At 38.8% G+C, this 26,376-nt stretch overlaps 3 protein-coding genes across 4 annotated transcripts in view; 2 read left to right on the forward strand and 1 right to left on the reverse strand.

Moving 5' to 3' along the window:
* The first annotated feature begins 870 nt into the window (after positions 1-870).
* Positions 871-20,209, forward strand: Nup43 (nucleoporin 43). Its single transcript, XM_027939580.2, has 8 exons — positions 871-1,045; positions 1,358-1,480; positions 3,625-3,702; positions 4,914-5,094; positions 6,607-6,742; positions 8,176-8,327; positions 12,740-12,862; positions 17,329-20,209. Exons 1-8 carry the CDS (start codon positions 926-928, stop codon positions 17,556-17,558), a joined length of 1,143 nt encoding a protein of 380 aa, XP_027795381.1. The 5' UTR covers positions 871-925; the 3' UTR covers positions 17,559-20,209.
* LOC139706108 (uncharacterized) lies at positions 19,970-26,123 on the reverse strand. The gene is made up of 5 exons (XM_071613788.1): positions 26,028-26,123; positions 25,537-25,968; positions 24,901-25,447; positions 22,135-22,170; positions 19,970-20,058 (listed from the first exon to the last, which is right to left on the reverse strand). The coding sequence occupies exons 1-5, from the start codon at positions 26,121-26,123 to the stop codon at positions 20,030-20,032; spliced, it is 1,140 nt and encodes a 379-aa protein (XP_071469889.1). The 3' UTR covers positions 19,970-20,029.
* Positions 25,545-26,376, forward strand: part of Lats1 (large tumor suppressor kinase 1) — a 45,214-nt gene continuing 44,382 nt past the window's right edge. For both annotated transcript variants that reach the window (XM_027939581.2, XM_071612916.1), the window contains exon 1: positions 25,545-25,632. The gene's annotated coding sequence lies outside the window, so the exon portion shown is untranslated. The remainder of the gene's footprint in view (positions 25,633-26,376) is intronic.

A 26,376-nucleotide genomic window follows, 5' to 3' on the forward strand; every position in this document is an offset into this window, starting at 1 on the left:
CCTTTAGGTTCAATCCTTAGTGCAAAAATAACATGACTAAGTCAGTTTACATTCTGGTTGGGCTGGGGGTGGGGTCTACATCAAAAGAAATCTAACAGGGCAGAATATAAGTGCCATTAGTGGTCTAGATAGCAAGTGCAAGCACTGTGTTTATTTATATCATCATGGGCTGGTATCATCATGAAAAAGGAATAGGAAGGAACCTATCCTTGCAGAATGGGCAGGATTCTGAGAAGTAGAGAGGGATGGAAGGCTATTACAGGCATTACCAATAGCATAGAAGGAATCAAAAGCACAGGTTCCTGGACTGTTGGACAGTAGATATCGCCAAACAATACATAAGTAAATTGACCAAAGTTCGGCAGGAAGGAAATGAGTGTGAAACTAAAATTAGAGTCTTCAGAATTCCAACTCTAGGCTCTGACAGTATGTGTATTAATTTTGAAGCCAAGAATCTGGGAGAAAAAGAGGAAGAGGCTTAGGATAATATGATTAAATGTTAGTCGAGGTACTTCTATGAGAATTTAAGGATTTTGAATTGTTTTCTATATGCAGCGATGTGCAACTGAATGCTTAGTTGTGATACAAGGTGATCTCTCTGCATTGTTTTTATTTTAGCTCTTTGTTACATACTTTGCAATTATTGCACAAATACATTGTCTCAGTGTTCCTATATTGATTTTGCAGATTCTGTGCTGGTCTTACTGCACAAGGCCGTAGGTCCGTTCACCTTTGTTTAAAGCCACTTCTGTGAAGGGTTCCTTCAGTTCAGATGCTGGCTACGCTCACAGAAGCTTCCAGTAAAAATTGGCTCTCTGCAGCCACCGTCTCCCTCTGAGATCTCATCCAATCAGGCTCGCGGAAGGGGCGGGGCTGAAAGGCGCGCGTTGTGTTTCTTGCACTGTTTGCCGCGGTCGCCTTCAGCATGGAGGAAATTTATGCCAAGTTTGTGTCTCAGAAAATCAGCAAAACCCGCTGGCGACCAGTGCCTCCGGGAAGCCTGCAAACCGCAGAGACCTTCGCTACCGGCTCTTGGGACAATGAGGTACCGCTGTTCCCGGGAAGCGGAGCCCGTACCCTTCTTTCTTTTCCTCTTGGGTGTCCTGGGCCGGCCGAGCGCGAACTCTCACCTTCTAGCTCCTCTCGCCTTCTAGGTCCTCTCGCCCTTCTCTGTCCCCTGAACCCTCGTCATGGTTCTGTTGCCTGTAGTTCAGAGCCATTAATGGTTGAGCTTCGTATCTCCTTGTGTTTTTAAATTCTTACCATACCATTCGTGTGAGGTGCTTCTGAGTCAAGATTGGCTGAAAGTAATACGGATTTTACTTTCCTCTAGTTGACGTTTACGCTATCTTTGCAGGAAAATTATGTTTCATTGTGGTCTATTGGAGATTTTGGGAATTTGGACTCTGATGGAGGATTTGAAGGAGACCATCAATTATTGTGTGATATCAAACACCATGGTGATGTCATGGATTTACAGGTAAATCTGTATTGTACCCAAAAGATAACTTTAAACACTGAAAATAATATATCTAGAGATGCAGGGGATCTTAAAATTTTGTCTAGTCACACTCCTGGTAAATATGATTTGTCGGTACATTTAGCCACTTGGTGGCAGGATCAGAACTGGGAAAGAGATTGTAGATTTAATCCTAGTTTTTAAAAATTAATCTATGCACCGAGGAATGTTTTGGAGCTTTATATAAGTTAACATAATTTTCATTGCATTTCCACATATCAAGCATTGGTTTATGTTTTGTGTGTTTGTTGCAGTGAGGTGCTTGGGATTGAACCTAGGCTCTTGCACATGTTAGGCAAGTGCTCTACCAGTTAGCTATATCCCCATCCCTCAGGTATTGTTATTTCTGCTTTTTTTCCTTGCCTTTTTTTTTTTTTTTTTGGTACCAGGGATGGAACCCAGGGGTGCTTTACCACTAAGCCACATCCCCCTTTTTTTAATATTTTATTTAGAGACAGGGAGGGTCATGCCTAGTTGCCTAAGTCCTCACGAATTTACTGAGGCTGTCTCTCTCTGAGAAGTACAGAGGGATGGAAGGCTATTACAGACATTACCAATAGCACAGAAGGAACCAAAAGCACAGGTTCCTGGACTGTTGGACAGTAGATATCGCCAAACAATACATAAATAATATCCTCCTGCCTTAGTGTCCCAAGTAATTGGGATTGCAGGCCTGTGTCACCATGCCCAGCTTGTTATTTCTCTTTATCAATAAAAAAGCTGAGACTAAAATCTTTGAAGCATATATTATGTGGCAAATAATGTGCAGGGACGTTCGTATGGAATTGACTTTTGAATTATTATAATTTTTTTAATTTTTAATATTTATTTTTAAGTTTTTAGCGGACACAACATCTTTGTTTGTATGTGGTGCTGAGGATCGAACCCAGACTGCACGCATGCCAGGCGAGCGCACTACCGCTTGAGCCACATCCCCAGCCCTGACTTTTGAATTATTAGTACTCCTGTGTTTTTTGTTTGTTTGTTTTTTGGTGTGGATATAGGGGATTGACCTCAGGGTCACTGAGCCACATCCCCAGTCCTATTTTTTATTTTATTTAGAGACAGGATCTCAATGATTTGTTTTGTGTTTCACTTTTGCTGAGGCTGGCTTTGAACTCTGTATCCTCCTGTCTCAGCCTCCAGAGTTGCCACTGGGATTACAGGCGTGCACCACTGCACCTGGCAGTACTCCTGTTTTAAAGTGTTAGGAAGACTTAGAGAACTTAAATTCATTCTCTCTCTCTCTTTTTTTGTGTGTGTATGTGTGTGTGTGTGTTTGCTGGGCATCAAAATCAGGGCCTCCTGCATGTCAGACAAGAGCTCTACCACTGAGCCACATCCCTAACCTGTGAACTTGAGTTCCCTAAAAAGCATCTCAAAACCCATAGTAATTGGGGTTTGAAATTAAGTTTTCAAAGTTGGATGTGGTGGTAGATGTTTGAATCCTAGCTACTTGGAAGGCTGAAGCAGGAGGAGTGCTTGAGCCCAGAAGGTTGAGATCAGTCTGGCAATACAGAGACACTGTCTCAAAAAAAAGAAAAAAGAGAGAGAGTTTTCAAATCCGAGTCTTCATTACTTCATTTCTTTTATTTACTCTATAGAAACAGTACTAACCTTAGGAATGATACTTTTCTAAAGTTGCATTGTTGTGGTCCAAAATTACATATGTTTTAGGTGAGTGAACTTAAGAAAAAATTATTACTTACTCTTTTTTGTAGTGAGGATTGAACCCAGGGGTGCTTTATCACTGAGTGACATCCCCAGCTTTTTTGTTTTGTTTTGTTTAATTATTTTTTATTTTGAGGCAGTGTCTCACTACATTGCTGAGACTGGCCTTGAACTCAAGATCCTTCTGCCTCGGCCTTTCCAGTCACTGGGATTACAGGCATGTGCTACTGCTTCTGGCTATTATTATTTATTCTTTGTGAAAATATTTTTACATATATAGCAGTATTGACTTTTAGATTTATTAACATATTTTATTTGCTTAGAATTCATAGGCTCTTTGCTTATGGTAGAGTCTGTTACTAATTGAGTTGAATAATAGGCTTTCTCCCTACTACTGTTTCTGGATTTATAACAAGCTGGAACTTTTTGTTTAGTTTTTTGACCAGGAAAGAATTGTAGCTGCTTCATCAACAGGATGTGTAACAGTTTTTCTCCATCATCCAAATAACCAGGTAAAGAACTTTTATTTGAAAAAAAAGTTTGTATTTTAGTTATTTTTAAGAAGGCTTAAACAAGATTGAGTTTAATAATGACAGAAATAAAACATTGTTAAAACGTGAAGGGAGCTGGGTGTAGTGACATGTGCCTGTATCTAGCTACTCAGGAGTCTGAGGTGGGAGGATCTATTGAGCCCAGGAGTTGGAGACCACCCTTGGCAATGAAGTAGTAAATGTAAGACCCAGTTAAGTATTTTTTTAATGGAGTCAAAACTGCTATGTAAGTAAAAGTATTTTCACAAAGAATAAATAATAGCAGCCAGAAGCAGTAGCACATGCCTGTTAAGTGTTTCTTTTTTTTTTTAATATTTTTTAGAGACAGACGCAGTATCTTTATTTTGTTTATTCATTTTTATGTGGTGCTGAGGATCAAACCTAGTGCCTCACATGTGTGAGGCAACCACTCTACCACTGAGCCACAACCCCAGCCCCAGTATTTCTTAATGAAGTCATTTTTTTAAAGTTGAAGAGATTTATTTAAGAATAAAATTCAGGGGCTCTTAAATAGAAGATCATTGCCAAAAGAATTTAAAGAGTAAACAGGGGGGGCTGGGGATGTGGCTCAAGCGGTAGCGCGCTCGCCTGGCATGCGTGCAGCCCGGGTTCGATCCTCAGCACCACATACAAACAAAGACGTTGTGTCCGCCGAAAACTGAAAAAAATAAATATTCAAAAAAATTAAAAAAGAAAAAGAGTAAACAGGGCACAGTGTTATATGCCTATAATCCCAGCTACTCAGGAAACTTAGCAAGACCCTGTCTCAAAGTAAAAAACAAAAAGATCTCAGGATGTAACTTAGTGGGCAACTTAGTAAGACCCTGACTCAAAGTGCTTATCTACCCTGTATAAGATCCTGAGTTTAGTACCCAATACCAAGGGGAAAAAAGAATAATTTAAATAGCTGCTTTTGAACATTGAACTGCTTGATATCTAAAAATGATTACTTTGCTTTAAGTTGAATATGTCACATTATTGGACAACATTTTTTGTGAGTCTAATTCATTGTGTACGGAGCTTCTAGTAGTTTTTAGACATTACTAATCTAAAGTACAAATGAAAAAAAAGAGTTATTCTTTTTCTAGAAAGGTCAAGATAGAATTTTAAAATACTCTTAAGGAAAAATGCTTGGTCTTTGATTAAAAAGTATTCTCATTTCTAATACTTAGACTCTGTCAGTCAACCAGCAGTGGACAGCAGCCCACTACCACACGGGGCCTGGCAGTCCTTCTTATAGCAGTGCCCCATGTACAGGCATTGTGTGTGACAACCCAGAAATTGTCACAGTTGGAGAGGATGGTCGAATAAATCTCTTCAGGGTTGATCACAAGGAAGCTGTAAGAACAATAGGTAAGAAAAATCATCATATTTATTTTTTCCATCATATAGTAATTGAACACTTAAAATGCAGAGTAAGTACAGGGTGAAGTGTTTGAGGAGTATTAAAAACATACAAGGCAGAATCCCTTGGTCAAGGGCAGCATATCCATGAGGACAGAGTGAGTGACTGACTACAGAGGAGTTATTTGTTATTTGGGGGGACCAGGTAGAAGGGATTCTTTATTAGATAAAGAATCAGGAAGGAGATGACAACTTAATCTAGGTTGTAGACGATAAGTAATACTAAAAAATGACAATACCAGACATTGGCAACAGCATGGAGACAAGGTGAAGCTATACAGGAAATGACAAAAAAAAAAATAAAAGTTTGTCCTGACATTAGTATTTTATAGGAAAGATGAAAGATGAAATCCAAAAGGTAAATTGGGACCAGTTTGCAAAGAATCTTGAATGCAGAACCATTTTGGTGGTGAAAAATTAAGGTGTCATTGTAAGTTTTTGAGCAATGGAGCAATATTCTCTGTTTCATGCTTTAGAAGGATTAGTCTAGTGTAGCATTTCTAAACTATGTTTCACACAGACTTGTCTGCTGAGATTTCTAATAGTTCATTGCCCTAGATCTTTTGGATCAGAATCTCTAGGGATTGAGCCAGGAATCAGTTTTCTGTGTTGTTTATTATGATTTTTAGTTTTGAGTTATATCGTTTGCTGCTAGTTAAGGACTGTTGCCTGATGGCAGTGTGAAGGAGTGGCACAAAATAAGACTCAAAGAAAGTATACATTAAGTTATGTTCTATAAATTCTAAACCCTCCAGGACACTTAAGGAAAGGACCTTTATAACAACGAGGAAGGACTTTGTGGCGAAAGAGGAAGCTGATGAGGGTGAATAGATTTGAGATGTGTCAGCAGTATAATACAAGGTCAGAGTAGCTCTGTCGGATCAGTGGGTTTTGGACCCATAGAGCTTTGCATCAAGGACTAGTGGGAAATAAGACTGAATATAGAGGAGCTTGAACATTTATCTCAGAAATGCATGGTAACAATTTTTTGAGGTGGGGAGTTGGTACCAGATTTTTTTATTTAAAGGAATGGTAAAATTAAAGAACATAAGTCGATGTTTTGTTACAACTTAAAGAAAAAAGGTGAAGGTAACCCCAATGTGCATGCACTGCCTTGACAATTGGAGAAGTCACTTCCACGGCTATAGGGAAGTCAGCCTAAGGTTGAGCTTTCGTTATCACTATCTTCAGGGTAACAGTCTTGAGGGGAAATAGAAAAAGGAGTACCTGAAAACTCAGCTCTCCATTTAGAAAACAATTCAGATGTCCCATGCGTGATATTTTTCTCTCTGAGGAGAATTTGCCTGAATGCATACACTACTGTGCATTTTTCCATAGAAGTCAAATTGTGACTGATTGGAAACTTCATTTGTGATATTTTGATAAATAGATGCAATGCAATTTAAGATTTTCATGAAAAAAAGGATCTATTAAACACACTGCCATTTTATAAATTTGTAGACAATGCAGATAGCAGTACACTCCATGCTGTAACCTTCCTTCGAACTCCTGAGATACTTACAGTAAATTCAATTGGACAGTTAAAAATATGGGACTTCAGACAACAAGGAAATGAACCTTCTCAGATATTATCATTGTAAGTTTTGATTTGTTATTTCAATAATGCAATGCAAAATCAATTTGTTCAATTGGTTATGACAGCTGTCTTTAAAAACCCTTTTTTTCCTTCAGTACTAGGATTGAACCCAAGGGAGCACTACCATTAAGCTACATCCTCTTCCCCTTCTATTTATTTATTTTTAATTGGTGCTTTATAGATATACATAGAGGTGAAATTCATTGTGGTTTATTTATATATTCACATTGTATAGTTTTGTCCTGTTTACTCCATGTTTCCTCCCCTTTTCTATTCCTCTTCCTTCCCCCATCTCCTTCTAACCCATTGATCTTTCCTGAATCCTTATATCTGAGCCATTCCCCCTTTTTCCCCCTTACTTTGATCTAGCTTCCACATATGAGAGAAAATATTCAACCCTTTATTTTCTGAGTCTGCCTTAATTCACTTAATGTGGTGTTCTCCATTGCATTTAAGGTAGTGATTCCTAATTAAATTTGACAAAGAATTATGTGGTGGACTTGATGCTCTCATGCTTTATTTAGTACATATTTGCTGTATTGATTCAGAGCCTTTATCTTTTTGAAGTTTTTATTATTTCATGGAGAACTTATTTCTGTTTATCAAATGATTTTATCAATAAAGGATAAAATACACTCTAGATGTTATAGGTGGAAAATATAATCCAAAACATTTTTCTGAGCAGAAATTCCCATTTCTAGGTGTGTAACATTCACTTCTTTCTTAAGAAAATGGAGTGTGTCAGACTGAATAAAAGTTATTTAAAATAAGCATTAAATAAAATAGGAATAAGGAATATTTGAGTATAGTTGATAGATATTTTCTTAAAACCCTAAAAATGGAAATGGGTTTTGTCCATTTTACCATCAGATTATCTTATTTCTCCATTTCCACATTGAAGAGAGAATGAATACTTTTGGCCTATAATTGTAAATTGAAATGTAAAATTACATATTTTAAAATTACATATAAATGTAAAAATGAGCTTTTTTAATATTTATAAATACATTTAATCTCTTTACTTTTTTGGCATTATTATTTTTTGGTTTTGTGGTACTGGGGGTTGAACTTAGGGTCTATGTATGCTAGGCAAGTACTCTACCACTAGCTGTATCCCCAGTCTTAGCAGTGGGATTGAACCTAGGGGTGTTTTACCACTGAGCCACATGCCCTGCCATTTTTACCTTTTAATTTTGAGTCAGGATCTCACTAAATTGCTGAGGCTGGCATCAAACTTGTGATTCCCTACTTCAAGATTCCCTACGTCAGCCTCCCAAGTCTCTGGGATTAGAAGTATGCACCACCGTACCCAGCTTGGCATCATTAAGCCACATAACTAGCATAGTATTGTAGTTATTAGAATAAAATGTTTCTTGGGTTACACAGAATTGTACTTTACCTTGTATTTGATATATTTGTATTTCCCACAAAAGGACTGGTGATCGAGTGCCACTTCACTGTGTTGACAGACATCCCAACCAGCAGCATGTTGTAGCTACTGGTGGCCAGGATGGAATGCTGAGTATTTGGGATGTTAGACAAGGTACTATGCCTGTATCTCTGCTGAAGGCTCATGAGGCTGAAAGTAAGTATTATGGAGATATCGAAAGTTTTTATTATATGAGTTATATGACATAAGCACCTTGGCATAATGGTACACATAGATCATTTTATGTCATAGGTTTTAATGTCTGAATTGTAAAACTTTAATACCTTTATATTTTGACATGTAAGCTATGTGAATGTTAGTGGGTGGGGATTACTGGGGATTGGACCTGAGGCCTTATACGTAGTGGTAGGTAAGGACTCTACCACTGAGCCTCATCCCCAGCCCGAGGCATATTTAAGCTCCAAAACCATAGGAAATATCTTTAGGTATTTATCTATGCATTTCTTTATTTTTTTTTTTTTTTAATATTTATTTAGTTGTAGATGAACACACAGTATCTTTATTTATTTTTATGTGGTGCTGAGGATTGAACCCAGTGCTTCACATGCGAGGCAAGCACTTTCCCACTGAACTACAGCCCCAGCCCTATGCATTTTTTTTTCTTTCTTTTTTTAAAATTATTTTTTAGTTGTAGATGGACATAATATCTTTATCCATTTATGTTTTTTTATATGGTGCTGAGATTCCAATGCAGTGCCTCAGGCATGCAAGGCCAGTGCCCAACCGCTGAGCCACAACCCCAGCATATGCATTTATTTTCTTAGGATAATTTTTTTTAACATTTATTTTTCAATTACAGGTAGACACAGTATCTTTTTTATTTTTATGTGGTGCTGAGGATCAAACCCAGTGCCTCACACTTGCTAGGTGAGCACTCTACCTCTGAGCCACAACCCTTACCCTGCTTAGGATAATTTTTTAAAGGTGGAATTGATTGGCTAAAACTTGCATAATTTTAAAGCTATAATGCATGTTGTCAAACCTACATAAAAATAGGTTATATTGTCATTAAGTGTGTAAGAATGCCTTTTTTCCTAATCAAATAGAGACTGTTGTTTTTCATATGTACTAATCTTTTGTGCTTCTCAATTTATCATTGCATCTTTTTTTTTAAAACAAGAACAATACATAGCTGTTGTCATACTAAAATAGATTATATTTAAAAATTCTGGTTCAAAAAGTTTCTATTAGATTCTGCTTGAATAAAAATACAAGAAAGCTAATATTGCAACTTCTCTGTTTAAATAAGTTTCACATTATTGCCAGGAGCAGTGCTGCACATCTGTAATCCCAGAGACTCAGGAAGCTAACGCAGGAAGATTTGCAAGTTTGAGGCCAGCCTCAGCAATTTAGCAAGACCCTAAGCAACTTAGTGAGACCCTGTCTCAAAAAATTAAAGTTCTCAGGATGTAGTGTAGTGGTAAATCACCCCTAGATTAAATTCCCAGTACAAAAAAAAAAAAAAAAAGTAGTCACTATATTACCTTGGAAAGACAAATGACTTTATGTTCAAGAATCAAATAGCCAGGTGTTGTGGCGCATACCTGTAATCCCAGCAGCTTGGGAGGCTAAGGCGGGAGGATCGCAAGTTCAGAGCCAGATTAGCAACTTAGTGAGTCCCTAAGCAATTCAGCAAGACCCTGTCTCTAAATAATACACAAAAAATGGCTGCAGATGTGGCTTCGTGATAAAGTCCCTATGTGTTCAATCCCTGATATCCCCCTCCCCCTCATAAAAAAAAGAAAAGAAAAACATCCAGCAAATAAAAGGATAGAAAGTTGTTTGCCTCTCCCAGGTTATATAACTCTGCCTAAGGGCTAACCTGGTGGAAGACTCACAAGCTTTCAGATTGATCTCCCTTTTTAAAAAAAAAAAAAATTATCTATTTTTTTGGTACCAAGAATTGAGTCCAGGGACACTTAAGCATTGAGATACCTCCCCAGCCCTATTTATTTTTATTTTGAGGTAGGGTCTCCCTAGTTGTTTAGGTCCTCGCTAAGTTGCTGAACCTGGTTTTGAACTTGTGATCTTCCTGCCTCAGTCTCCCAGGTCAGTGGGGTTACGGGGTTGCGCCACCAAGCCTGGCTTTTTTTTTTTTTTTTTTTTTTTGGGCTGGGCATCAAACCTTGGGCCTCACACATGCTAGGCAAGAGCACTCCAGCACTGAGGTATATCCCCTGACCCTTTTTTCTCTACTTTCCAGCCCTCTTTAATTGGCAGCCTAGTTAAGCAATGTAAACACAACTGCAGTGGCTTTTAATATTTTGCTTTGAATTTATCCTACCTCCTAACTAGTAATGAAATGAAATGTTTTATAGGGGGTTGTTTTCTAATTTGAAAATAAATGCATAAAAAATGTAGATTTGGGCAATCTGCTCATGGCTCTACACAGGGTATTGTGTTTCACTTTTTTTTTTTTTTAGTTTTATTTATTTTTTTTCCCACATTGTTTTAATGAAAGAGTGTGAATGTACTTTATGGGAACACCTCTAGAATACATTCTTCTCTCTCCCTCCCCCCCTCCCCACCTCTCTCCCCCCCCCTCCTCCCTCCCTCCTTTTTGTGACAGTATATAACTGTCAAAATGAAGGTTAGTTGCCACCTCACAAACCTGTGTCATTCTTTTCATGTCATAATTCAAATACTTCCTATACTGATTCTTCAAAGTGACCTAGCTCAGATTCAGAACCATTGTTCACAGTTTTGCCTGCATGCTGTATGTAGCTTTCTGGGGAATCATGGGTATTCTACTGCCTCCCAGGTGTCTGTGTACACAAAGTTCCCTTAAAGTTTAGAGCTGGGGTGAAGGGTGGGGTGGCAATCCCAATGGCTTCTTGAAATTCCTCCATCTGAAACTGGATCCAACTTTTGGAACATTTCCAAGTTTTGGTGTGCTAGGAGCTAGTTGCTATTTCTTTGATGTAGACCAGAAGTATCCCAAATCTTGACTTGAGCCAATATTGATTTGCATTTATCTTTCTTTTATGGTCTTCTCTCAGTCGTTCCAGTAATGTAACCATCTATTAAGGACAGGAAAAAAAAATAAGAGAATTTATCAGTTGTTTTTTTTTTTTTTTTTAATTAGTATTTTCAGTATTTTCCATAGTCATTCTTTCTTTATTTTATTTTATTTTTTGTGGTGCTGGGGATTGAACCTAGGGCCTTGTGTATGCAAGACAAGCACTCTACCAACTAAGCTATATCCCTAGATCTCTGTGGACATTCTTAATGTATTTCCTATGTTTGTACTTTTGTTGTTGTTTGTTTTGGTTTTTTGGAAACAGGGATTGAACCCAGGGGCACCCTAACCACTGAGTGACATCCCTGCACACCCCGCTCCCCCCCCCCTCCCTTTTTTTCTTTTGAGACAGGATTTCACTAAGTTCTTAGGGCCTCACTAAATTGCGAAGTCAGCTTTTGAACTTGTGATCCTCCTGCCTTAAGACTCTGGAGCCACTGGGATTATAGGCATGTGCCATCACACCCGGCTGCATTTCATATTATTATTATTTTTTTAATATTTAATTTTTAGTTGTAGTTGGACACAATACCTTTATTTTATTTATTTATTTTCATATGGTGCTGAGGATTGAACCCAGGGCTTGACATGTGCTAGCCAAGCACTGTACCGCTGAGCCACAACCCCAGCCCTGCATTTCATATTATTATACTTACTTAACATGACTCATAATCATTTAAAGTACCATCTTTTGAAAAGAAATCTTTTTTTTTTTTTATTTTTAGTTTAGATGGACACAGTTCTATTTATTTATTTTTATGTGGTGCTGAGGATCGAATGCAGTGCCTCATACATTTGAGGCAAATGCTCTCTACCAACTAGGCTACAAACCCAACTCGATAATCTGTTTTGAGATTGAATTTATTGGGATTGAATCCAGGGCCTTGGGCATGGTAGACTAGCATTCTAACTCAGGTCCACACTCTTTTTTGCCCCTACCCCCACCACTGTTCTTCTTCTTCTTTTTTTTTTTTTTAGAGAGAGAGAGAGAGAATTTTAGTATTTATTTTTTAGTTTTCGGCGGACACAACATCTTTGTTTGTATGTGGTGCTGAGGATCGAACCCAGGCTGTACGCATGCCAGGCGAGCGCGCTACCGCTTGAGCCACATCCCCAGCCCCTCTTCTTCTTTTTTTTTTTAATAAACCTTTATTTATTTTTATGTGGTGTTGAGGATCGAACTCAGTGCCTTATGCATGCAAAGCAAGCACTCTACCGAGTTATATTCCCAGCCCACCACTGTTATTCTTTTCCATAAAAAAGTATAATAGGTTAAATGATTTAGTGAGGAATTTTATTCATTTTCTGGCCCAGTCCACAAGGTTATTTACTTGACTTCATTTTCCTTGGTACATATTTCAACCTTAGGCAGTTATATTCTCTTTTTAATTTTGAAGACTTTGATTTGAGGCTACATACTTGAGGTTTGTAGGTATGTAATAGAGCTTGATAGAAGTCGGAGATAGGGTTTTAATGTTTTGTTCAGGCAATCTGCAGAGGAATAAACTTCTTGGTTTTTATCTTTTAGTGTGGGAAGTTCATTTTCACCCATCCAATCCAGATCATCTATTCACTTGTTCTGAAGATGGATCCTTATGGCACTGGGATGCCTCCACAGATGTGCCAGAAAAGTCCTCACTCTTTCACCAAGGTAAAAACCCTTTTTTTTTTTTTTTTTCTTATGTGAAAATTTCCTTTATAATTTTTTTTTGTGGTGAATTTTAAGGATATATTTGGCAATGTTATTTCTAAGCTTTTTTACTGCTAAGGTAAAATATTACTTTTAGTTGTAAATGGACACAATACCTTTATTTATTTATTTTTATGTGGTGCTAAGGATCTAACCCAGTGCCTCACATGTGCTTAGTAAGCATTCAACCACTAAGCTACAACCCCAGCTTCAGGCAAAACATGTTAATGAAAATTCTTGTGTTATTGTATGCCTTTAAATACTAGATTGAACATTCTCATATATATTTTTTTAATATCTTTATTTTTATGTGGTGCTGAGGATCAAACCCAGGGCTTTGCCTGTGCTAGGCAAGCACTCTACCACTGAGCCATAACTCCAGCCTGATGTTCTCATATTTTTAAAATTAATGAATGACAAAATGTGCCGGGTTTCTGTTCTCAAGACTAAAAGGCTCAGGGGTTTTAATTAGTATTTTCAGTATTAGCAAGACCCTATCTCAAAATGAAATAGACTTAGCAAGACCCTATCTCAAAATGAAAAATAAAAAGCACTAAGGATATGGCTCAGTGATAAAGCACCCCTGGGTTCAATTCCCAGTACTGCAACCCCTCAAAAAAAAAAAAATAAATAATATATATATATATAACAGCCCAATCAGAAAAATCCAAACTACCCAGAATATAGAAAGAGTTAGTTTCACATGTGTTAGAAGGACTGGAAAAACAAAAGGGAATTCAAGGAGTGTTGGTAGTGCAAATAGAAAAGGTGATAACCAGAAAGCAGAAATCATTAATACCTTTGGTGCTACATTATTGGAAATGCTGTTAAAGTTGATTCTGGATTAGCAGGAAAAAATGCCACCTCAACCCAGCCTGGAACTGCTGCCAGTGCTGCTGTTGCCAAAATCCTGGAGCAGGAAGGGAGCTGCTTCTCTCCTCCTACGCCTTCCAGTCACCCACATAGTGCCTCCCATGGTAGGGTCCATCTGGAAAGCAGATGGCAAGGGATCCTGGAAAATGGAGTTTGCAATACATAGTAGAGCACAGCAAAAGGGACTGAAAGCAAAAAAGAAAGTAGCTGGACCAAATGTACTGATAAAAGGATAAAGGAAGAGTGAGGGGAACGACTCTAGAGTAGTCGGAGATCCCACCTGACAGAAATAACATTTGAGTAGTCACCTGTGAGAAGTGAAGGTGTGAATTACATGAATGCATTCCAGGCAGAGGACTTGAGAGGCAGAGCACAGCAAGGTGGATGTGGCTGCCATTCAACTACTAGGACAGGGGGATTGTAGGTAGTAAGGATTGGTTGTGGAAAGACTGAGATTTCCAAGAATCACTGGTGCTACAGAACATAGACTATGTAAGAGGGGTGAGGATGGTGGAAACAAAGACAGCAGGAAGGAATGGAAGCAGAAAAGTGGAAGCAAGAAGGGAGTCTTGTCTCAGTGGTTGTGAATAATTCAAATTGTGAACATCTCTAATCCTAAAATCTGAAATGCTCCAAAATCTGAAATTTGTTTTTCCCTGACATGGGGCTTAAACCCAGAGTTGCTATACCACTGAGCGACATCCCCAGTCCTTTTTGACATGGGGTCTCCCTATGTTGCTGAATACCTTGCCAAGTTGCTGAGGCTGGCCTCAAATTTGTGATCCTCCTGCCTCAGGTTCTCTGGTAGCTGGGATTACATGGGGTTACAGGCATATGCCACCGTTTCTGCCGAAATCGGAAATGTTTTTGAGGATCAATATTGATGTCACAGGTGAAAAATTCCACACTTTAACTTCATGTGATGGGTCACAGTCAAAATGCAGGTACACTAGTCAGGTATTGATTTTTTTCTGATTGGGCTGTTATTTATATATATATATATATATATATATTTTTTTTTTTTTTTTTTTGAGGGGTTGCAGTACTGGGAATTGAACCCAGGGGTGCTTTATCACTGAGCCATATCCTTAGTGCTTTTTATTTTTCATTTTGAGATAGGGTCTTGCTAAGTTGCTGAGGCTGGCCTCGAGCTTGTGATCCTCCTGCTTCAGCCTTCTGACTCACTGAAATTATAGGCATGCACATCCTGCCAGGCTATACTTTTTAAAAACTGTCAGCTAGATTTTGCTCTGTATGTATAGAAACATTTTTTTCCTGCTCACTATTGTAGGCCCTAACACATTTAGAGGATAGGCATTCAGTAAAGGTTTCTGAATGAATGAACAAATGAACTTTGGAACCATAGGTAATCTCAGCTCCTCAGGAGTCTGAGGCAGGAGGATCACAAGTTGGACACTAGCCTGGGCAATTTAGCAAGACCCTGTCTCAAAAGATAAAAAGGACTGGGAATGAAGCTCAGTGGTAAAACACCCCTGGATTTAATCCCCCTACCATTAAGATTTAAAAAGAAAAAATGTTGGCACAGCTGGGTGTGGTGCCACATGTCTATAATCCCAGTGATTTGGGATCCTGAGGCAGGAGGATTACAAGTTTGAGGCCAGCCTCAGCAATTTAGGAAGGCCCTAAGCAACTTACAAAGTTGTCTGAAAAAATAAAAAGGGCTGAGGATGTGGCTTAGTGGTTAAGTTCTCTGGGATTCAATCCCCAGTACCAAAAATGCAGGCCCATTTAAAGTATTATATAAAATTCCCTTCAGGTTATATGAATGGGGTTTATATGAAACATAAATTAATTTCATGTTTAGGCTTGGGTTTTAACCTTAAAATAGCTCATTTCATTCCAGAATTTTAAAAATATTCAAAATCCTAAACATTTTATAGCCAAGAATTGAAGATAAGGATATTTAACTTGTATATTAATTTGAACCGTATTCAAAAGCAATGTAATATTTGGGAGCACAAAACAAGATAAACAGTAAAATGATGGAAAAAAATTCTGAAACTTCACCAGAAAAATTCTTAATAAGGGGACTAGTGATGTAACTCACTGGTAGATCATATATTTAACATAGGCAAGCCCCTAGGTTCAATTGCTCAGCACCTTCCCCACAAAAAATTCTGGACAGGTATGGAATGTATGTAACATGTATGCATGTCTGTAACTTCATTTATGGAGAAACTTAATAGTTTTATCTAAGCATATGTTAAGTACTTTTATTTTATTTCCCTTCTCTACTTCTACTGCGTTATATTTGAAATCTTACTTTTTTAGAAACCTTGGTTAGATTGGAAGTAAAATTATTTATTATATTTTGTTTTCTACTGTTGCAAGGCATGATATTAGATACTGTGGAAAGGTAAAACAAACATAAAATATGCAACCTCCTCTTGAGAAAGTCTTGGATTTAGTTATGGAGAAGGGGCATGGAAAGTTAAATCATGGCAAAAGGAACTAACAAGATAGTAATGTTAAACACAGTGCTGAGGGTTCTGGGATGGAAGAAAGAAACATGAATTTAGAGCTTCTTCAAAGATTTCTCAAGAGAAGAAAGTTGAGCTGGACTTTAAAGGACCACAAGGTTTAATATTGTACATTTGATTTAAAATTAATAGGTTAATTTTAAATTAGTTTTAAAATTATTATTATTATTATTAGTTGTGATGCTGGAGATCCAATCCAGAGCCTGGCATGTGCTCTTCAAGAGCTTTGCCTCTAAGATACATACCCAGCCCCTAAACCTACTAATATTTAAGGATTCAGGATTTTGTCTTACATTACCAACACTTAGCATAGAGCCTGACACATAGTAGATACTCACCTATGTGTTGATGGAATGGTATATGAAATTTTCCCTTTTATGATCTGAAAGAAAGTTGAAAAGAACGAAAATTGCAAATAATAGCTGATATTCTGTCTTTGCCTCATTTAGTTCTATATTAAGTGCATAGCACTGTTAGGAATGTTTATAATCTAGTCATGTTCTAAAGTTTTCCTTTTAGTTTTCCTTCTAAAGTTTCCTTTATCTTAAAAGGGTAAGAATAAAAGATCTAAAACAAATTGATTATACTTAGAATCATAGAAACATTTAAAAATACATTAGGAAATATTTACTTAGAAATATGCACAAAGCAAACAAACAGAAATTTTTTGTGAACATTTTATTTGTTGTTATCCAAGAGCTTTTATTTATGTTATTATTTATTTATATATATTTACATATTTATTCTACTTATCCTCAAGTCTTTGTTGCTTCCCATTAAAAAAACAAACAGAAAATAAACTATCTGCTTTACATGATGATTTAAAGTTAGGTATCCATATTTTCCCTTGGAAATTTGAGTATTTAATAATACTGAATAAGTCTTTGGTAAAAAATGACAACATGTGATCATGGAATTATCTGCCTGTCATTCTGAGAATTAATACAAGTTGGACTCATTGTCTTTCTGAAATATCAGTAGAGGTTTAGATGTATACTAGCATAAAATTAGTCTTGAAGTCTTGAAAGTTTTTTTCCCCCCTTTTTCTTTCAGGAGGAAGAACCGGTACTTTTTTGACTCATAGCATTAGTAACCAGGCTAATGTTCACCAATCTCTTATAAGTTCCTGGCTCAGCACTGATCCTGCGAAAGACCGTATTGAAATCACAAGCTTGCTTCCCAGCAGGACTCTGTCTGTGAACAGTTTGGATGTTTTAGGTCCTTGTCTTGTTTGTGGAACTGATGCAGAAGCAATATATGTTACCAGACAACTGTTTTCATGAAAATACTGGGATTATAATATTTCAAGTTAAATATATAGTTAGCCCTTTGAATTACAATTTCTGTGCAAAACTTTATTATTGAAAAATGTGATATTTACAGGGGTCGTATCAGTAAACTATTGTTAATATCAATGCCCAATTTGGGCATTTGTTACTTGGGTATTCCCACAATAGTTACAGAATCTGATAGATTGCTGATGGCACAAGATTTTGAACATGTGGAAGAACATCAGAGGGATCCTTGTACTGATAAATAACATTTCTTTCAAACAGAATATTATTGACAATTCCTGGAAGCAACTGTTCATTTTTAGTGGTGTAGGATTTAACATTAAACCACCAATGAGTTCCTATAATTTTTATTCCTATAACATTTTCTTATTAATTTTAATAAGTTTTTTCAGGAAAAAGTGAGTAGAGCAAAAACGACAAATTTATAATTGTGTTCAAATATTTTTATTATTATTTTCTGTGGATCAGTGGGCGTTGCTGGGGACTGAACCCAGGGATTCTGCATACTGGGCACTCTACCATTGAGCTGTACCTGTAGCCCCATAAATTTTTTTAAAAAATGAAAATATACATGTTATCTTTGTGGATACACATTTTCTGGCAGTAAACACATTATCATCATTTTGAACTACTAAGTATTCTAAAGTATAAATGTATAATAGTATATTTTACTTAATGGCATATTACATTCCATGTTCACACCTTTCACTGTTTATGATTATACTATATTTATATTTCTTTTACTTGTTTGTATTCTTAGCCATTTTTATTTTTGGAGGCAATTTAGCATCTTCTTATTAATTTTTAACCTTTTATATATGAAGAATTTTTTTGCCTGTGGTCCTATGATACAGGCAGCTTTTAATTTAGCTTTGGCTTTATTCATGGGGCTTTTTATAGAATTAGGCATTTTGTATATGGTCAACTCAATTGATTTCTTTACACTTTATGCCCTTTGCATCATGCTATCCCTATCCTAAGTTTATATAAATGTTTACCTATATTTTCCTCTATTTTGAGGTTTCATGTTTTATGTGTAATTATCACATTTTGAATTTATTTAGTGATGCCTGTAATCCCAGCTACCAGAAACTGAGGTAGTAGGGTACCAAGTTTGAGGCCAGCCTGTGTAACTTAGCAAGACTGTCTCAAAATAAAAAAATAAACTGGGGATGGGGATGTAGCTCAGTGGAAAAGCACCCATGTTGAATGTACCACACGCACATACATCTGAAAAAAAATTGGTTGGGGGGCGGTCTTAAGGATTGAACCTAGGGCTTTATGCACACTAAGGACAGTAAATTCCCCATCTAGCCCCCTGAAATTTTTTTTTTACACATTGTAAGCATAAAAATAAAATAATTTAATGAGCCCAGGTTTATCAGGAAACACACCCAATTTTCATTTCTGATGTCATTCACTCCCCACCACCCCACCTCTGCTCTGGATCATTTTATTTTAATTTTTTTGGGGGAAGTACCAAGGATTGAACTCAGGGGCAATGGACCACTGAACCATGTCTCCAGGCCTATTTTGTGCCTCGCTGTTGCTGAGGCTGGCTTTGAACTTGGATCCTCCTGTCTTAGCCCTCCAGTGCATGCTGGGATTACAGGCATGTACTGCTGCACCCAGCTTGACCATTTTAAAGCAAATTCCAGATAATGTGTTATTGATAATTTACTGTGTGTGTCCTAAGAACGAAAACCCTCCTTTTAAAAAAATAAGCACAATACCATATCATTCCTCTAATAAATTATTCTTTAATACTGTTAAATATTTAAGCAGTGTTTTAATTTCCCAGATTCTTATGAACATTTTTATAGTTGATTTATCAACAGATAAAAGCTAGACTATTACATGTCTCAAATTACTTTAAATTCACACCCCTTATTTTTTATTTTTCTTTGTTACTTTTTGTATGTATCTACCTCAGCCTCCTAAGTAACTGCGATTATGGATGCATACCACCATGCCCGCCAAGTTCTGCCAATTAATAAGAAACATAAGCTTTATTTAGTATAATATGGTAATTTACCAATTTATTTATGAAATTAATCACATTTTCTTTTGAAGGCTACAGGATATCAGATGAAAGGTACCTTGGAGGCCATTTCCAATCTAAATGTGATCATCCCTCTGCAGCATGTGCAACAAATTATTGTCCAGTTTATACTTAAAAACATATCCCAAGATGAGCACAGTAGCTTATGCTTGTAATTCCCAGCCATTGGGAAGTTGTGGCAGAAGAATTGCAAGTTGGAGACCAGCCTCAGCAATTTAAGAGACTGTCTGAAAATAAAAAATTTTTAAAAGCTGGGGATTAGCTTAGTGGTAAAATCCCTACAGTGCACGCTGGGATTACAGGCGTCTTTTTTTGCCCAGTACAAAAAAAGTTTCCCATTTCACTGTGCAGCTTCTCATTTGGACAGCTCTAATTGATGCAGCATTGTGACAGAGTTTCAGTTTATGGGTAAGATCCAAAACAATCCTGTAAAATGGTAGAATGGTTGTGGGTTAATGATATTGTGATTCTGTTATGAAACAAGCCAACTGCCAATTTTGTTATATTTGAATTTTCATTATGTTGGGATGCCTCAATGTGGGTTTTCACTAAATAAAATGAGTTTTTATATTCTGAACTGAAATTTGCTTCCTTTAATCTTATCTCAAGAGCCATAAAAATCACTTAATTCTCAAATATTCAGATATTCAAAACTATGTATTGTAGCTTCTTCAGGAAGAACCTTTCTAATTTATCCTTTTAGTGGTTCCTTGTGGACAGGGTTCCCTTCCCAATTTTTCTTGGATTCAATCTACTTTAGGACTCCTTTAGGATATCTTTTAGGTGTCATATTTCCTCCAGAAAGCCTTCACTGACTTCTGACAATTTGAGCTAAATTGTTCTCTGCTTCAAAAACCCATTGTGCATAATTTAAGCAGACTGTCTCCCCCTACTGGGCCACAACAAGAACAGGGGATATGTCTTCTGTTGCATTAGCATATTTAACAGTATGATCCATAGTAAGCAGTGAATTAAACTGAACTCACAATCTTGTTTTCCCTTTAAGAAATAACTTGTTTGCCTAACTCCCTGTTTTAAGTGTGACTTCAAAAAACAAACACTTTTCTATGAGGTGTCTGCCTTGCTGAGAGTATGACAGAAACCTTGCCATCCTTGTTCTGGGTACAGTATTCTTTTGGAACGCTGTATCAGCTTATTTTAATTTTTGTAAAATTAGATTGCTGAGTAGTTGAACTTAATCCCTAAGTTTTCACATATGAACTTCTAAGCACATTTTCCATATTTTTGGGTTAATGCAAATGGTTTCTGATCCTTATTATATACCTATTATTGTTCTAAGACAAATTTCATTTCAGCATACGAAAGAACAATCTCCTTTGCCTCTTCTAAAGAAGCTACTTTAAGAGTTGCCCAACATGCCATCTACACTTTCATCCTGTTGGTTAGGAGATACATGCTAAATGAACCAAATTTCTTGGGCCCTTTGCATGATTCAATTATCAGTGACACATAAACCTTTGGTATTTGGTTACAAGTATTAAAATATTTATGGACAAACCTAATTTATTGACATCTTTCCATTTATCTTTTTCATAAGGCTATTTTGAGAAAATAACTGCAATATCATCCTATCAAAAGTTGGGAATAACTGAAAAATTACTTGACCTTTGTGAATAATACTTCTATTTCATTGTATGGTGGAAACATCCTTTCAATAATCCATTCCAGAATCTTAGATAAGAAACATACCAAGTTCAGTATGTTATAGCGAGCCTTCATTTAAGCTTATGGTATGAATATGGTATCTAGCCCATGCTAACAGAAGGTCTAAAGCAGTAATAGTGCTCATGTTTTACAGATATGAAACCTGAGGAGAACCAAAATATGGTATGCAATTCCTTGATCTCTTTTTAATTGGTATCCTGAACCACCATTAATGTGAATTGGCAATGTTGAACAACTGAAAGCTGGTTTCTAAAAGTCATCAGCATTGGAACAATTTCTAGTAACATTTGCTACATTAAAGGTTAAAAAAAAAAAAAAAAAGGGCAGGTGGCACACGCCTGTAATCCCAGTGGCTCATAGACTGAGGCGGGAAGATGTGAGTTCAAAGTTAGCTTCAGCTATGGCAAGGCAGCCTGCAACTCTGTGAGACCCTGTCTCTAAATAAAATATAAAATAGGGATGAGGATATGGCTCATTGCCCCTGCGTTAAATCCCCAGTACCAAAAAAAAAAAAAAGAAAAAGAGAGAGAGAGAGAGAGAGAGAGGGAGGGCAGGGAACCACTCAGGATATGGGGAAGTAGAAAAACTATAGATAGATGATTAGGTTAAAAAACAATAATCAAAAATTAATGTTCAGGGCTGGAGCTCAATGACAGAGCACTTCCCTAGCATGTGTGAGGCACTGGGTTCGATCCTTAGCACCACATACACAAATATATAAAATAAAGGCATGCTATTCATCTACAACTATAAAAAAAAGTTGAAAAAAAAATAATGTTGAGGGCTAGAGATGTAGTTCAGTGGTAGAGTACTTACCTAGCATGTGAGACACCCTGGGTTTAATCCCCAGTACTGAAAGAAAAACAAAAACAAATTTGTACTCAATTCCAAACTGTCATGACAACTTTGGCAGACAATAGGTGATAGACCAGCACAACTCAAAGCCATCAGAAATGCATTAACTCAGCTGGGCACCACAGAGTACACATGTAATCTCAGCTGCTCTGGAGGCTAAATTAGGAGGAACCCAAGTTCAAAGCCAGTTTCAGCAATTTAGCAAGACCATCTCAAAATAAAAAAACAGCTGAGGATGTAGCTCAGTGGTTAAGCACCTCTGGGTTCAATCCCTGGTACCACCCTCCTCCCTAAAGATGCATTTACTCTCAAAGTTAATTTTTGTATAGGTCATGGATTTATGAGGCTAAATTGTAATTAATACTAGACTATAAAATAACAGTTTTCAACAAGACAAACCCTTGCATAGGATAAATTAAACTTAAATCTGTTGTCAACACAAAGTCTGAGATTGAGCTCTAGCACCTCAAAAACTAAACAACCAAAAAAAAGTCTCTTGGAGAAATCCTAGAAGCAATGATACCCAATAGCAGTCAGCCCACTAGAACCCAGATTTGGTTTTAAATACCATTCTCCAATAAAAAGAACCAGGGCTCATTAGAGAAGTGATGATTCCAGGATGGGACTGATATATGAGATAGCTTGGAGTATCTTGTAGTGGTGTATGACAAAGATACAGAAGCCAAATGAAAGCCACTAATGGGCAAAACTGGAATGATTCGAGCAAAAAATAACTGAAGTATAAAATATCCGGGGTCCATAATGATATAAATATACGAATAGTGGGGGGAGTGGCAAAGTAAAGTCAGAGCAGAAATCCAAGTAATTTATTGAAATTTTCTGCCCTCAAGGAGGTAGAGCATAACTCTCCATTCCTTCTGTGTGAGCTGTGCTAGTCTTCCCCCAAGATTATATTAATTTCTGGGAGGTCCTATGTTCTCAAGGCCATACTGATTTCCAGACTAATTCCATATGTACTTCTTTTGTACCTCCCTACTGTCTATTACCCATGCATGAAATGTAGCCCCTATTCCTCTGACGCATCAAAGGCTGGATTAAGGGTTTTTTTCATCATGATAATAAAAAACCTTTAAATGCAATGCCATTTTCAAACATCCAGTCTTTCCCTGGCCTTTTATCACCATCAGCACCCACAGTCCCAACAACTTTGCATTTTGTCTGTTCTTTCCTGATCATTTTTTAAAAAATTTTAATTGTAGGGCTGGGGATGTGGCTCAAGTGGTAGCGCGCTCGCCTGGCATGCGTGCGGCCCGGGTTCGATCCTCAGCACCACATACAAAGATGTTGTTGTGTCCACCGAAAAATAAATAAATAAATATTTAAAAAAAAAAATTTAATTGTAGATAGACATATCTATGTTTTATTTATTTTTATGGTGGTGCTGAGGATCGAACCCAGTGCCTCACACATGCTAGGCAAGTACTCTACCCAGTTACTGAGCTATAACTGCAACCCCTTTACTGATCATTTCTTCTTTCCTCATTCTTCTCACCCCTTACAAATACAAGCCTCCCAGACCTGTGTTGAACAATTTACTGAGCTCCTTGAATTATCTAGGAATTTCCCCAAAGACAATGGTTTATGGAGATATTTTCCTTTAGGTTTACAGAGCTTGAGAGCTTAAGTGAAAAAGTTCCATGGGTTGGTAACAGTGACAAGATTCTGGGGGTAATGTGTCCTTCCAGTTAAATAACCTCTGAACAGAGCAAGTAAGCCCTTACATACAGCATAGAATTTTAGGGCCAAGTGTGACACTACAGGTTACTTAGTCCTCCAGTTGAAGAAAGCTTCTTAATGACACTCCTGGAGCCATATCCGCTACATCCTACAAACTCTGTGATTATATGGGAATTTTTAAATTTGTTTTTTTGTGCCAGAGACTGAACCAGGAACTTATAAGGTGAACTCCTAGCTGAAATGTTTTATTTATTTATTTCTTGCTTGCCATACTGGCAATTGAAACCAGGGCCTGGCAGTGTTAGGCAAGAGCTCTACCAGTGAGCTACATCCACAACCCTTTTTGTTTTTTTCAAATTTTGAAACAGGTCTCACTAAATTGTCCCTGGCCTTGAATTTATGACCTTCAGGGCTCAGACTCCCAGGGATTACAGGTTTGTTCTGCCTGAAGTGGAATTTTTTTTTGGAGGGGGGTGGGAGTCGTACCAGGGATTGAACTCAGGGGCACACGGTCACTGAGCCACATCCCCAGCCCTATTCTGTATTTTTATTTAGAGACAGGGTCTCAGTGAGTTAGTTAGCGCCTCACTTTTGCCGAGGCTGGCTTTGAACTGGTGATCCTCCTGCCTCAGCCTCTGGAGCCACTGGGATTACAAGCGTGGGCCACCGCGCCCAGCTTAAGTGGAATCTTTTTAACAGAGGTATTCACATTTGAATTTAGGTTTACAGTAGCCAGTAATTAATTTAACTTGATAAAAAGTAGCCTTTAATTTTTATAGTTAGTCTAGTACAAATATGTCAAAAGGAGATATCTGAAAGTACTAATAGTATCTATTTTCAAGAAGCAAAATTGGCAAAGATGCTCTTCGTTGCAAAGGACGGGCACTATCTTCCAAAACCACAAACTAAATGACTCCATCCCTGACTTACAATTCAGTTTAACAAGAAATAGAGCCCTCTTCTCACACCGCCCCCGTTATTCCAACTCTGGCAATAACGACCTCCTCTTCTAGGATGAGGCGGACACACCTGAACTCTGCTCACGGGTCGGTCGTGGTTGGCGACATTGTCTGGCTGGTTCATAAAACACACGTGCTCGAAGCTCACTAGACAAGAATCGGATTTTATTTAAGCCCTCAGATCTCGAATCCTGATGTCCACAGCGAGGTTTCCGAGAGCCACTCCCGGCCGCTTCCCGAGAATTGAGCTCCTGGGGACGCGGTTCCCTTCTCTCCGTCCGGATGCAGAGCTCGATTGGCTGAAGGAGCGACTGCGTACGCCGAGCAAGCTCGGGCGGGGAGTCTTCGGCCGCGCTCGCGAGCGGGTCCAGCGGGCGCGGCAGGCGGAGCGTAGTGGGGCGACGCTCACCCACGCGCTCGGCGGCGGGACACCGGCCCGAGCAGGGAGGCCGCAGGCGGCGCGCTCGCTCCCCGCGGCCGGGCAGCCAGAAGCCCCCAGTCCTCGGCCCCCGCGCAAGCGACGCCGGGAAATGCGCACATCCGGTAAATCGCAGCGGAGTGCGGCCGCGGCGACACGGAGTCGAAGGCAAAATGGCGGCGGCGGCGGCGGCCTGGTGCTAAGGGGAGAGCCAGGTCCTCGCGACCCCTGCGACGGGCCGCGCCGGCCTGCGGCAGCCCACCGGCCTCTCTCCCCGCCCTGCGCCACCTGGGACACTCGGGGCCCCTGGGACGTGCTCCGGCCGCCTCGGCTCCTGCCCTCGGGCCCGTGGCCGCTGTCCAGGAGCCCCGCTCTCCCCTGCAGGTAAGTCCGGGGCTGCCGTAGCGGGTGGGGCTCACTCTCTCCTCGGGAGTCCGCTCGGCCGGGGCGGTGGCCGCAGGGGCCCACGCCCATCCCCGCTGGCGGGGGTCCAGGGGCTGCTGCGGACGGGCGGGCTGAGCCGGCCGGGTCCGGGCCTGACTTGGCTGGTCGCTTTGACCTGAGCTGAGCCCTGCCCTGGGGAAGCGAGGGTTGGCCGCACCGGGTGCTGCAGGAAGAGCCCCAGGCATTTCGGCCTCGGACGTGCAGGTCTGGCTGGGAAGAGCCTGCCTTGCTGGCGGCCTCGAGGCGACTGTCCCCTCCCACCCCACCCCCAACTCGCTTCGGAGGGGCGGAAAGAGAAAGGTGGTTCTGAAGGAAAGTTGCGTTGAAAGAGCTACCGCAGTTCTTTGGACCGCGGAGGGCCCGGATCCTTGGGTATAACTTGAAATCGTGGGAATCTCTCCCTTACGCTTTAATGTTAGGTCACTGATCATAGTTCGAAGCGATGGGAGCGATGGCGGTGGATTTATAGAATAGAAATGTGTGTATCAATTTCGGGAACTTTGTTTATTATAACTTGGAGCGCAAAGAATTACTCTTGAGTGATTTTATTTAATCCCATCCTCTGACTTCTTCAATTAAAAGTCATTTTTAAGGGAACAAAGTGAATATTTTTCGATTCATGTGAATGACTTAAAATGTGTGTCATCATCTAGAACTTATCGTTAGTGAGCCCTAAGTATCCTC

The sequence above is a fragment of the Marmota flaviventris genome, chromosome 6 (assembly GCF_047511675.1).
Source record: "Marmota flaviventris isolate mMarFla1 chromosome 6, mMarFla1.hap1, whole genome shotgun sequence".
Lineage (NCBI taxonomy): Eukaryota > Metazoa > Chordata > Mammalia > Rodentia > Sciuridae > Marmota > Marmota flaviventris.